This window comes from Furipterus horrens, unplaced genomic scaffold, assembly GCF_987537825.1.
Source record: "Furipterus horrens unplaced genomic scaffold, mFurHor1.1.pri manual_scaffold_1, whole genome shotgun sequence".
In the NCBI taxonomy this organism is placed as follows: Eukaryota; Metazoa; Chordata; class Mammalia; order Chiroptera; family Furipteridae; genus Furipterus; species Furipterus horrens.
The window spans coordinates 132,584,187-132,597,088 of NW_028327171.1; the positions used below are offsets into that span (position 1 = coordinate 132,584,187).

At 44.9% G+C, this 12,902-nt stretch overlaps 1 protein-coding gene across 1 annotated transcript in view; it reads right to left on the reverse strand.

The window, feature by feature from the left end:
- The window catches only part of LCT (lactase), a 54,513-nt gene that overhangs the window by 32,930 nt on the left and 8,681 nt on the right, over window positions 1-12,902 (reverse strand). Inside the window, exons 2-5 of the mRNA XM_090279507.1 lie at window positions 11,007-11,086; window positions 7,884-7,967; window positions 4,327-4,429; window positions 2,983-3,061 (exon numbers count right to left, since the gene is read on the reverse strand). Of these exons, the coding sequence (XP_090135633.1) occupies window positions 2,983-3,061; window positions 4,327-4,429; window positions 7,884-7,967; window positions 11,007-11,086 (346 nt within the window). The remainder of the gene's footprint in view (window positions 1-2,982; window positions 3,062-4,326; window positions 4,430-7,883; window positions 7,968-11,006; window positions 11,087-12,902) is intronic.

Consider the following 12,902-nt stretch of genomic DNA (forward strand, 5'->3'; position numbering starts at 1 on the left):
TATTTTTTCTTCTTATAATTTATTGCTTATGAAACATAGCTAAGAATAATGTTGACTTTAATTTATTGAGCCTTGACTCTCTGCTGGCCACATGATACAAATGTATGTATTTTATCTCATTTAATTTTCACAATAAATTTATGAGATAGGTACTAAAATTACTTATCTCCATCCTACAGAGGAAACTAAGACTTAAAGAAATGAGTAACTTGGCATCAGGAAGCAGCAGCTATTTGCGAACTGGTGCAGAAATGTTTCCGTAATTGAACTACTGGTACAACTTTGCTGATGTGCGCCAGTTAAAGATCAACACCACTGCAACCTGCCTTCTGCATGCTGCCTGGATGTGAACATAATGTCAGCCCAGCTTCCTTCCACGTTAAAGGTTCCCGTGGAGATGTTCCAGAGGAAGACTTCAGGAAAAACCTCCTGCAGGGAAGATCCCTTTCTGCCTTGGACTGGTTAGCAAATGCTTCCCAGCACAAATGTCTGTGCTGGGCCACGAGGCAGAAGCCTTATTAAGAATGACAAAGCCACAAGATACGGGCTTGGATTCCTGATGGATTATATCCATTGTCCATCTCCAGACTTTATTTATGTAAATTAACTCGTATTTTGTATTTTTTTTAATAAAAACTTCTCCTTGATCACATAGCTTGTGAATGGTAGAGCACAGAGTCTGTACTTTTAAACATATACACTATGTGTGTGTGTAGCTATATAGACATTTATGTCCATATATATTCTGTGTTATTTGATTTGAGAAATAAATATATCTGAAATAAAATATATAAAAATACTCTCGTTATATGCAATGAAGTCTGATTGTTCCCCTCTTTCCTTCCTTCCATTTTTTTGGAAAATGTTTGTTTTTTAATGTTTCAAATCAAACCTCTAAATTGATTTCCCAATCTATGTATGAGTCATGTTCCACAGGCTGGAAAGCACCACACTACATATAGACTAATGACACAAACTGTGCCGCCAGCAGAGGGCAGCCTTGAGGGAGGGTGGGTCCAGGTGGGCGTGTCTGGTCTGGAGAAGAGAACACACCTGGAGGAAGTGGGGTGGAGAGGGGATGACACTTAAACTTGGTTGGCCCAGAATGAGAAACTGGTGGAAATGACAGGGCATGGCAGAGGGACCTCCCTCCTATGAAGGACTTCCCAACCTAAGCACCTCCTGTTTTATGAAGGACCAATTCATTGGCATTTGCTAGGAAGGTGATGAGGGAAAATGATGACCTACAGTCATAAATTATCCAAAACATACGCATGACTCTGGAGCACAACAGGGACACAGGTGACACCCACTCAGGGCACAGCCTCGGTGCTCCGACCCTGCCTGTCCTGGCTTGGATGAAAAGAGGTCTTGAAGAAATAAATAAACTGCCCCCGGATAACACAGAAGTTGCCCCATAAACCCTGGAGCCGGGAGTCCTGGGTTTGCCTAGCTTGGGAAAAGATTGAGCACGCAAAGCCTGAGTCTCCGCCCAGGCCCTCCAGTCATCCCTCCTTCAGCCGACCCTGCCCCAACTCCAAACCACCTCAGGGCATCCCAGATAAGACTCCTTTCTCCCTCATCCAGGGAGCAGTGCTGAGTTTGAGGCCACACTCTTGTGTTAGTCACTTATGGGCCTCTGTGTCTCACCTCTAATGCTAAAATTCTCAAGTGAGAAAACAAAATTAGTCCCCCTGGAGCCCCCTCCACCCAGCAGGCTCTCCTTCACGAACCCAGTCCCCACCCCCCACCCTGGGTCAGTTGAACATTAGCCAATGTTACCTTCCCTTCAGGCAAAGGACCCGGAGATCAAGGGGTTAGAGAGCCTTGGAACTGGTGACATGCATCATCTCATGGTTTCATAAGCACTAAGCTCTTAATGTACCCCTTCTATTATGACCTCTTGAGGTTTACATTCTGAAAAGACTTAAAGCAGCTGACCCCAAATGTGGTCAGGTAGCAGTTCTGACCTATTTGCTCAAGGCACTGTTCATACTCCCAGCACAAAGCTTGACACGTAGCAGCTGCTCAGGGCCTGTGGTTCTAAACTGCTGATTTGAGATGAGTTGACAGGATTAAATAACAGAAGGACACACAGCACAGGGCAGCCACAAGCTGGGAGAGGAAAGGTACAAAGAGGTGGTGGCAACTGAAGTTTATGGCCTTGGACAGAGCAATGCTGAGATGAACGACAAGGAGAGCTGAAGGTCCTTGTCCCTCCTTAATGTGGGGTGCCTGGAGCTGCCATGTGTAGGCCACCCCCATGCAGTGCTGAAGGTGCTGGGGACTCCCAGTGCTGGTTCTCACACCGTCCTTTTCTCACTCACTCAAGAAGCACGTTGGGATATGAATGTATAAGTGTCCTATATTTATGGGGATAACCTTAAATCTGCTCTAGGTTTTTAAGTATGTCATTTACAAATGTTGGTACTTGAGTCATGTGTTAAGAAGTTATTTGCAACCCCACCATAAATAAAACTCTCTGTCCTGAGAACACCACTGAGCTAGGATTCTGCCCACAGCAGCAGCCAGCTTTCCTATCTACACTGTCTCCTCAGAGGAAGGTGTTGCACATTGTGCATGAGGAAACAGATGCAGAGGACTCACCTCATTCAGATCATGCAGCCACACTGGGGTGGTCAGATCTATCTTTACCCCAGCCTGCTCTGTCACAGACTCACAGGATCCTAAACTAGAAGGCAGGGGTTCAAATCCCAGTTCTGCTAGTTGTGTGAAATGCAAGGTGGTCAAATGACAGGCGACAGAGCCAGAACGATGTTGTGCCCAGAGTAAGACTCAGGAGAGATGGATTCTCCCTGCTTCCCCCTCTGAGCCTTCAACTCTGTTCTCTAGAATATCACAATGAACTCATTGGCCTGAGAAGCAGGTGACAACAGTCTTGTGAGATTACACATGGGAAAGAACAACAGGATACTCTGCAAAAATCAGTTATTGGTAGCTTGAAAAGAAATCTAATCTTACCTTTTCTTGGAATTTGGTGAACAATTCAAGAATATATTAATATCAAACCCAATGGTGAGCACTTGCTCTTTATTGATGGCTGTAAGAGAAGAAGTTTAATTAACTCTACCTGAAGCCTAACAATGTGTGTGACTACAATCAATAGTTTTCCTCACTTATACAACCCATATAATCTCCAACAATGGTTCTAAGCCTCTGTGGAAAATTCCATGGGCTAAGCATTTAAGAAACTCAGAAGTGGTTTCTACCTACTTATAACTTAGAACAGCGGTTCTCAAACTGTGTGCACCGGCATCACCTGTAGAACTTATTAAACACGGACGGCTGGGCTCACTTCAAAGTTTCAGATCAGTTTCAGATCTGAGGTGGGCTTGAGAACGGGAATGTCTAACAAGTTCCTTGGTGATGCTGATGCTGGTGGTCTGGGGACCACACACAGAGAACAATTGATTTAGAAGTAGTCAAATATCAGAAAGGGTGAATTTTTTAAAAATTGTAGTAAACTATACATTAAACATTAAATCGACCACTTTAACCATTTAGAAAGGGATAGAATTTAAGAACAGAAGTTGTCATGCCATAAAAGGTGAGTTAGGGTGAGGATTATTAAGTGATATCTATGAACAAGTTCATGATGTCTGTGAAGCCAGCTCAGCACTGCTTATAAGTGACATGTCCCATACACTGACCTTACAGAGTGACTGAACTGAATATCAGGGCACCAGAAATGTGCCCCTTGGCCCCTTCCTGCAGAGAGTCTAGTGGCCCTCAGCCCCTGATGTCTTAATAGACCCCAACTTTCCCTTGATCTAATTGGACCTGGAGCAATCTCCTGAACCATGCCAAGCAATCAGACTCACTCTCAAGAATCTGAGATATTGAGGAGGTGCTCCATCAGTTAAGTACCCACCAGGGCCAAGTGCAAGCCGAGGTAATGGGGAAATGAACAAGGGCAAGCAGAGGAGGCTGGCCATGCATGGGGCCGGGGGCGGGGTGGGGGGCGGAGGCAGCCCTGCTAAGGCTGCAGTGATGAGAAACCTTGGAGGGAGGGTAATGGAAGGGGACAGAGAGACACAAAGCAGTTCCCATGCTTACACCTACATCTTATTGCTCTAAGACCAAGGTATCCTCAGCATCCTTGAACAGAACCTGTCATCTTTCTTGGGTCAGTAGGAGCTAAAGGACCCCACAATAGGAAGACAAGGGACAGTAAACCCATCTGGGATGGGCTCTCAGACCACCTTTTCTTGGGTCCCTCCTCCTCTTGGAACCCCAGACTTTAAAGACTGCTATCCCTCAACCAGTGTGCCAAATGTCACTCAAAGCCTGTGATGGTTCATTTACCTTCAAAAATGCTGAAGAGCAGCTCAGCTGGGCTCTTCTTGGTGGAGGGGCAGTTCTGGAGTTTCAGACTGAAGATGAAAACTTTCACTTGTGGCTCAACAGTCTGAAAAAGATAAAGGCCAGCTAGTGGACTGAAACTCCCTAGAATAAGTCTTGATAATAGGGACAAATATTTCAAGGTGAGAAGCTATGAACACTCAATGTGGTTTTGGATATTACCCCTAGCTATCTCAGTTAATAAAGGGAGCGGACTCTAGACTTTGAGGGAGAGAGAGCCACATTTTTCAATAACATAGACCACCCTCCCCATGACCCCCAGCAAAGAGATAAGTTTGTCTGTGTTTTCATCTCAGGCTGACGGGGTACTTCCTAGAACTGGGCACTGTATTAGGATTAAAAACAAGGAAGTCCTTGTCAGGGATCTGTGTTACAAAAAGCTTAATCAGCTGCCACCATCATGATATTTATGGATGCCTGGGGTTTGCTTCTAAACAATCTGGTTTTGGAGGGGCATAGTGGGGTATAGAAGAAACCAGATCAACCACAAATTGATAGGTTTTGAAGCTGGGGGTGGTCTCATTGTACTTTTCTTTCTACCTTTGGCTGTGTTTGACATTTTCCATAATAAAAAAATAAAAGGAGAAGTTTTCATTAAAATTGAAACAGGTATAATTTTTTTCTCCCATTTCGAGCCATTTTGGTATATACAAAAAAAAAAAAAATCTCTAGTTTGACATGTTGTTTGACTTCTCTTTAAATTACCTTTTTTGGGGAGGTTGGGTTGATCATTTTTCCCTTGCTAACATTTTCCTCCTCTGAGCAGATAAAGGCCATTGAAAAGTACCAACTGCAGCTACTTGAAAAGGAGCCAGGCACGTTCTTCATTTTCTCAGAGCCACCCGTAATCACATCCCTTCATTACAGATAAAATGCCTTAAGCTCCAAGAAGCCTGGTAATTTGGCCAGGACCACAGTTAGTGGAGCGGCGACTCACCCAGCCTTGTCCTTTCCCTGGGTCAAGGCAGGAGAGCTACACTACTAAGGGAACTGGGCAGGTTCCTCCTTCTTGAAAGATCAGAACACAGTAGGGTGGCCTTTGCCATCTGTCACAGGAACAAAGAGCTGGAGGAGCCATCTGCTGAGGAGGGAATTCCTGGGGTGAGCAGAGCCGTTTCTAACACGTAGCTGTGGGACATTTGTGTAGCTCCTGCAGAATCTGTGGATGTGCCATGGCTCTCCATCATTGTGCTTGGCCTGAGGATGACCTCTGGCCCTAGACATCAGCACGCTGGTGGGAGCAGTGGTTGAGGGTCCCTGGGACACAGAGAAAGGCAGGCAGGTGCTCCTGGGAGAAGGGGGGAGATGGGGATGGGTGAGGGTGCCTGCTCCTCCCTGTCCTGTCGGCACCCTCTTCGCCTGTAGCCCATGGAAAGAGGCCGCTTCAAGAGGAGAGTGTGGGAACCTGAGATGTGGAAGGACGGTAGGTAGTTCAGGAGAAAGCGTGGGCAGCGTGATTCAGATTCCTGTGGACACAGGGCAACCCCTCTCCATGGGGAAATCTCGGCTGTTCTTCCTGTCCTGGGTGTGGTAACTGTGTGGGAGATGTTACCAGGCATGGAAAGGGACTGTCTCCTCTCCAGCTCAATTCTCACCACTGTGTGCCCAGAGTGGTCATCCTGAATCTTTAGGGCTGCTTCTTAACTGTCAAGAGCAACATGTGGAATTTAATTCCTACCTAAGGAAACAAAAGGAATAAAGAAATGGTGCAGTGGGTAATAAGTGACTGCTAAGTTTGTCCTGGGAAGGATTTACTGTTTGGCTATTGGGCTGTGAACTGAGGGTTCACTGCTTTATCTAGACACTAGTGAGAGCAGGTCTTCTTGAGAATGTTTTGCTGTAGAAAGGGGAACTGTAACCCACATCCTCAAGCAGAAAAGGAGCCAGGACTGGTGGGTGCTTTTCTCAGGGCTACATCTGCATAACCCATGTGTTTTTAAACATCAGCATGCCTCAATCTATTAGCTAAGCAACAAGCTCTGGTGGAATTCCTTGAAGAAGATCAAAGGCAGATTTAGTCATCACGTGCATCTATCTGCAGGCCTTGAGACACCACCGTGTTGTTTAAGGCCCAGAAATCTGGCAGCAAGCCTGCACATGCAGGCTCTGGGTTCAGGTGAGAAGGTGTTTACAAAAACAACTAAAATCATATGTGATTTTCAAAAATTCCACCCTAATTAGAATGTTCTCAACACCTTGGACTTATTTTTGTTTTAGAGAGGCAGGGAGGTGTCATGAGAAAGCTCTGGTTCCAATCTCAGCTCAGACTCTTACTACCTAGTGTCTGATGTTTGGCTGTGCTGTGAGGGATAGAGATCACATGAGGATAACATGCCCGACGCAGTGCCTGGAGTAGAGCAGGCACCAAAACCCCAGCAGCTATTACTTGAATGTCTTGTGAAGGCATCTGCTATCTTTAATGAGATCATCTTATTATCTGTAGGTAACAAAAGCAACAGCATCTACATGGGCCAGCTGGAAAGACATGGATATGGGGATGGGATCAATGCTAATTTGTCCATTTTGAGCCTCCTGCCTCAGGAAAAATGGAGGTTCCACCTAGCTGCAGCACTGAGGGTTTGACATTAATAAGCTTGGCCTTTAAATGAATAGTTCCTCTCACAATCCACCCTTCCTGGTGGTGGAGGTGGTGGGATCAAAGCCAGGAGGCACAGAGCTAAAAGCAGAGGCAAGTGGCTTTGTGCTGGAACCTACAGAGGCCAGAATAAGATCTAGGTGGATTCTGGCAGCATCTGGAGGGAGGCCTTCAAGAGGGCAGCTCTTCAAGGGTAAGTATAGGAATACTGCTACAACTCAGGAGGCCCCGGGGAGAAATGATTGGTTATATAATCAGTTATACCCTCTCAGGAGATGGGGAATAGTCAGGACTCCAGGGAATTAAGCAAGGAAGTTGCACAGCAGTGACCAAGCATAGGAGAGATGGCTGATAGTTGGGTAGGAGACACCTAACATGTTTTCTCAAAAGAGTCAGAATCATTAGACTTGAGAAAAACAACACTAGGTACAGGAAGAAGGGGTGGGTTATAAAAAAGTCCCAATAACTGATATCTGATTTAGTGGTCCTGGGTCTGTAATGTCTTTTTTTTTTTTAAATGTGGTGAAATATACACACCATACGATTTACCATCTTAACCACTTTTAAGTATATAGTTCATTGTTATGCAACCATGACCAAAATCCATTAAATGACCTTTTGAATCTAGAATTTTTATTCTCAGTAGATTTCTACTCAAGAGAGCAGGGGATTCATGTAAAGATGTACGCGAATAAGCCAACCTTCATTCTTCTTCCCTGGAGTATGCCCAACCTCTTGCTGTTCTCTAGTGATGCTTTCAGTGCCGGTCTCCTCAGATACCACTCTGCAGGTCTGCGGACTGTTTGGGGCATTTCAGTTTACACATCAGCTGAAGGTTAAATGCCTAATATGCTCTCAGGAACTTTTGTCACTCCTCATCAATATGGGAAATGGTTCAACTTACCTGCAATGCACTCAGCTTCTGCAGCAAACTTGCCTCACTTTGGCATTCATAAGACAAATCAAGAGAAAGGAAATCAACTGCATCCTAGAAATAAGGGAACAGGGTCATCAGAGCATAGCAATTTCAAGATGAAGAACTACTCAGAACTGTTCTTTTCTGTTTCTCCTTGATTACTGAACTGAATACTCCAAAGTAGGATTTTCCGAGGGAAAAGCGGGCAGAGAAGCTGGGGATGGAGTGAGTGTGTGTGTGTTTGGAGTGGGGTGCTGCATGTTGGTGGGGATGTATCATCTATGTAATCAGCAAAGTGCTTGGCACACAGTAAGTGCTCAATAATTGCATATGAGTAAATGGATGAATGAATGAATGAAGTACTGGGTGCCAGACATGGTGGGTTCCCACTAAGCAGGTAAGAACTAAGGAGGGAATCAGAGGCCACAGCTGCCCTGGGCAGCCCCTCCTCAAAGTGACCCTTCCGCTTTTTCGCGACAGAGGTGGTGAAGCCCTCTTCCACCCATGGGCCCCTCAGTGATCTCTGCAGAGCCTACTGGGGTACTGAGTTTTGTTTTCATTATAGGCTATAGCTGCTGGCTACTTTCAGGCCACAGCTTAAAGTCCATCCAGTTGGCCCAAGCCTGGCCCATACTAGTATCTGAGAACGCAGCTCTCATGGCCCTGTGCAAGGCACTGCTTTGTGTGGTATCAGGAACTGTCGCCTCGCTGTGAGGTAGGCCTTGCAAAAGGCCTGTAAGTCTCAATTGGAAAACCGGGAAAGCTGGAGGCAGGTATGACCCGATAGTTGCATTGAGGGTTCCCATAGGAAATATTACGCTTTGAAGCTTGCTCCGCTCTCTATACTCATCCTTAACATAAACAAAATGGCCAAAATCAAAGGCTGGAAAAATGTATGAACATTTGCACCTGGTGATTCTCTGACACCCGAGTGTCCAGCGGACCTTGACTTAAAGCGATCACTGTGTTCCTTTCATTGTTCTCTGTAATCAGTAGAAGTTAATAGTAACTGAAGCATTTGGAGTTAATTGGTGATTTATGTATCCTGACTGTATACCCTTGTCTATACATACCCTTCTCAATAAAAGGCATGAGGAAAGGAAGTTCAGGGCTTTTCTCCTCTAGAGAGAACTGCCACCTCTCTTCCTCCCAGACAGAAATCAGTGTCCAGGTTAACTCATTTCTCCTCATCTGCAATCCTGGAACCTCTGCAGGATGGAGAGTTTCCACCAGCCAGGGCATGTCCCCACAGCTCTGGTCTTCAACATCCCCACCCATGCTCCATAGAAGGACATACTCCTCCGTCCTGCCTATGGCCTGCATATACTCTAAGAACTTCAGATTCACAGAATATAAACATGTAACCACAGCACTGCATTTCCCTCCCTACCCTTCTCAGCAAGCCATTTCTAGTCGTGACTAGATCATCGCCGGTCTTCTACCACTCAGAGATCATCTGTTCCTTCAGAACAAAGATTGTGGATAATGGCACCTGGTGACAATCATGTGTACTGTGGACCTTGGGTAACTGTCTCACTGCTGGAGCCCTCCCTACAGCTTTCCTAGTCAAGTTACCATCAGTGTTTACTAAATGTTCCACACGCTCACTCCACTTTGGCAAGGAACACTCTAACCTTCCACTACCTGCCCTCTCAGCCCCTGTTTCTGTGAAGTCCATATAACACAGTCACTGAGTTTCTGCTCTTGAAAGTCACTGTGCTGGGTACAGTGGTTGGGGATTCAGGTTTAAAAATGAGTAAGATCCACAAATGCTGACAACTTAACAGAGAGTGTTAGTAAATGCACTGATTACATGAAGAAAAGGTAGAGATTCGTAAGTACTATAAGGAAAGTCCACTGCAGAGGTCCTCCGACCTTGTGGGGATTAGATTTCCCCTGAGAACTGGGGATGCCTATGAAGGCCTGGGACTGTCCTTCCACATTAAGCCTTGGCCTCTGTGTGATAAACACCAAAAATTGGAAACTGTTGGTCTAAACAAATGGCTAAGGGTTTCATGGGGGGAGAGACCACAGCAGGTTGAACAAGGGAGCATTACTGAGTGAGGCCTCCTGATGAAGAGAACATTCACATGACGTTAATAATGGGTAGAATTTCGTTGGGAGAGACGTTTGAGGAAGGCTGGGAGGTAAGAAGGGAATGCAGGAGAGCAGGAAGAAAGGAGAGCACATGCTGGAAAATAAGAGGTGAGGTCAGAGAGAGAGCAAAGAGCCTGAGGACTCTGCACCAAGTCATGGGAGTGAGACCTCCCTGCAGGGAACTGGGCGTAGCTATGCTTCTAAAGGATAATTCAGCCATGCTACGTGGCATGGATTAGGGCAGAGGGACCAGTTCAAAGGCTCTTGCTCCACAAGCACTTTTCTGGTCAGCACTTTGGTCTCCAGAGTTCATAACTGATAGCCGTTATTGCCCCTCGTAAATTAATTTAAATGGCATTCTGGCCATACAATCAGCCTTGGAGCAGTTTATTAGTAGCTTATCATGTCTGGATCTTAAGTTTCTGAGCTGTTAATCTGAAGACCAGACGCTGACATGTGGGGCCTCCATCACATCACAGGTGGCAGTGTCTGTTACAAGGTGGCACGGTCAGTACAGCACCTGTCAGTGCCCAGAACTATGGAAATCAGCTTGTCCCCTGACAGCTCTCCGTACTGCCCAGCAGCCAGCATCGCAGGGCCAAGGGGATTTAATACTTGGGTGTTTTCACTTTTCTTATTAAAACCATAGTTTAAAAGTTCTATTTAGAGGAGTCAGACACCAGGATGAGTACTCTACAGAACACGTTATATATGAAAGCAAACACACCCTTTGCCCTAGTACCTGTTTTGCTATACATTGACCTCTACGTTTTAATAAGCTAATTTGGACTCTTTTAATAAAAAAACAGAACAAGCAGAGGCATTTGATTTCTTTGTGTAGGCAGCAGCTGAGATTTTGTTTTAAAGCAGTTATAAATTTAGAGAATGTATACCATTCAGAAGAGACATTTATAGAAATGACAGGCCAACCGACAAACACATCTCTTGGTTTTTAAAATGAAAATCGCAACTTTCCTCAGATGTTACAGATGCTAGTTTAGGGACCGTCCTCACCTTGGCAAGCAAAGATGTGGACGGTTCTAGAGAGAGCTCCCAGACCGCTTCAGCTCGTAGGACCACCGAGAACTTTCCTCCTGAAAGCAAGCAGAGGAGGGAGGTGCAGGTGAGCGAGGCAGAAACCTGTGACCACGGAAGCCGCTTGCAGACTCATTTCCTATTGAACTTTCTATTCCATGTTCAGTGATTTAAAAAGAATTTCTGAAGAAGTCACTCGCATGACCTAACTGTAGCTGAAAGAGTTTAGAAAATAAGCTGGCTTACAAAATGTCCCTTTGGAGAATGTTTCATCTAAGCCAGGGCTCTGAAATGCAGGATACTTGTAACCAACAGTCTTTCGGAGGAGTAAAAGCAATTACCCTTCCCTGCTTCCTCAGCTTCTTTTCGAAGGCAGGGTACGCTCAGGGAGCTGCTGTTACTTGTCTTTACTCACTGTGCAAATATTGTTCAGCCCCTATAGTGCACTGTGGGGAAAGCAGGGCATATAAACAGTGCAGCTGGTACCCACTTGCTTTGACATTTGATGACTTAACAGTGGTGCTCACATTTGTGTGTGTCAGAGCCAGCTGCCTGCAAACTGGGTGAGCCCAGAAACTGGTGCAGTTTAACAAGCTTCCTGGGTGCTTGCCGTGCAGGGGTCCTCAGACCACAGCCAGAGAAACTCAGCTTCTCGCGTTCTCGGTTGTTTGTGTTGCTAAACCTTTGACGCACATACATCTTTATCTTTCACTGGAATGTATGCTGCTTGAGGAACAAAACTTAAACGTTTCTGTATTCTCTCCAAATACCAAGCTTAAGACTGGGTGCATAGTAGGTGCTCAGACCTATAATTAGAAAACACTAAATAAAAATAAAATAGAACCACTGTTTAACACTTAATCTATAAGACAGAATTTCATCTGAATTCTGTACAGGAGAAAGGTCTTCCAGCCAATGAAACCACCACTACCAACCACCTGCCAACTACAAAGTGCTTATTTTGATAAGCATAATGGAACTTTGAAATACTTCTGAGCAGGGAATATCACCCAGACACATCGGGTCCTCACTCTGATAAGATAACGCTGTTTCCAGTTATTTAATGATAGTGCTGATGGCTGCACATTACCTTCCTCCGATTTCCTTGCCTCAGTCTCTCATCACATCAGCGCTCACAGAGCATACGTTCTCAGCTTGTGCTTAACATTTTAAAATGTACAATTTAGTACTATCTCCAGACCAATAAAATGAAACAAGGGTACAGTTAATCCCTAAGCACAATTAACCCACAAATCATTTCCATTTGGCTGTGCAAGCTGTTTTTAGAATTCACACTGAACAAATGAACCTAAAGTTCCAGAAATTCTCATATTATATAAAATGATCAAACTTCCCCAATATGGTTCCAAACTGGTTCCCAGTTTAAACATAAACTATACTTCTTAAAATAATGTAAAGTGCCAATTAACCAAAACTAGATTCTCATCTAAGCTTGCAGCTCATGTTTTCTATGGGACTAAAAGGGAGATAATTACTCTGGTTTAAGATAGCTTATCTTGTAGTTTTTTGCTGGATGTTGTTAAAGATAGGTATTCTTGTCTATAAAACTCAAAATCAGTGTTTGTTGTGGGTTGAGAATTAACTGTTTTAAGTCTGGGTAGAAAATCACTGCATAGCACCGTGTGAACTCCTGTCCCTTGGTGGCATTGCTAGACCTCACTAGAGGATCAGCTTAACTCTGTTCCTACCACAAGGGGAAGTTACTCCTCTAAACACCATTTCAGTCGTCCACACAAACAGCCCCCAAATAAAAAAATTTGCTCCTTTCCCTTCTGGCCCAAATGCTTCAATAAAATGAATCTGGTCAGTTTTGAGCTGCCAATATCAATGCTTCAAGCCACTGCTGCCAGGCGT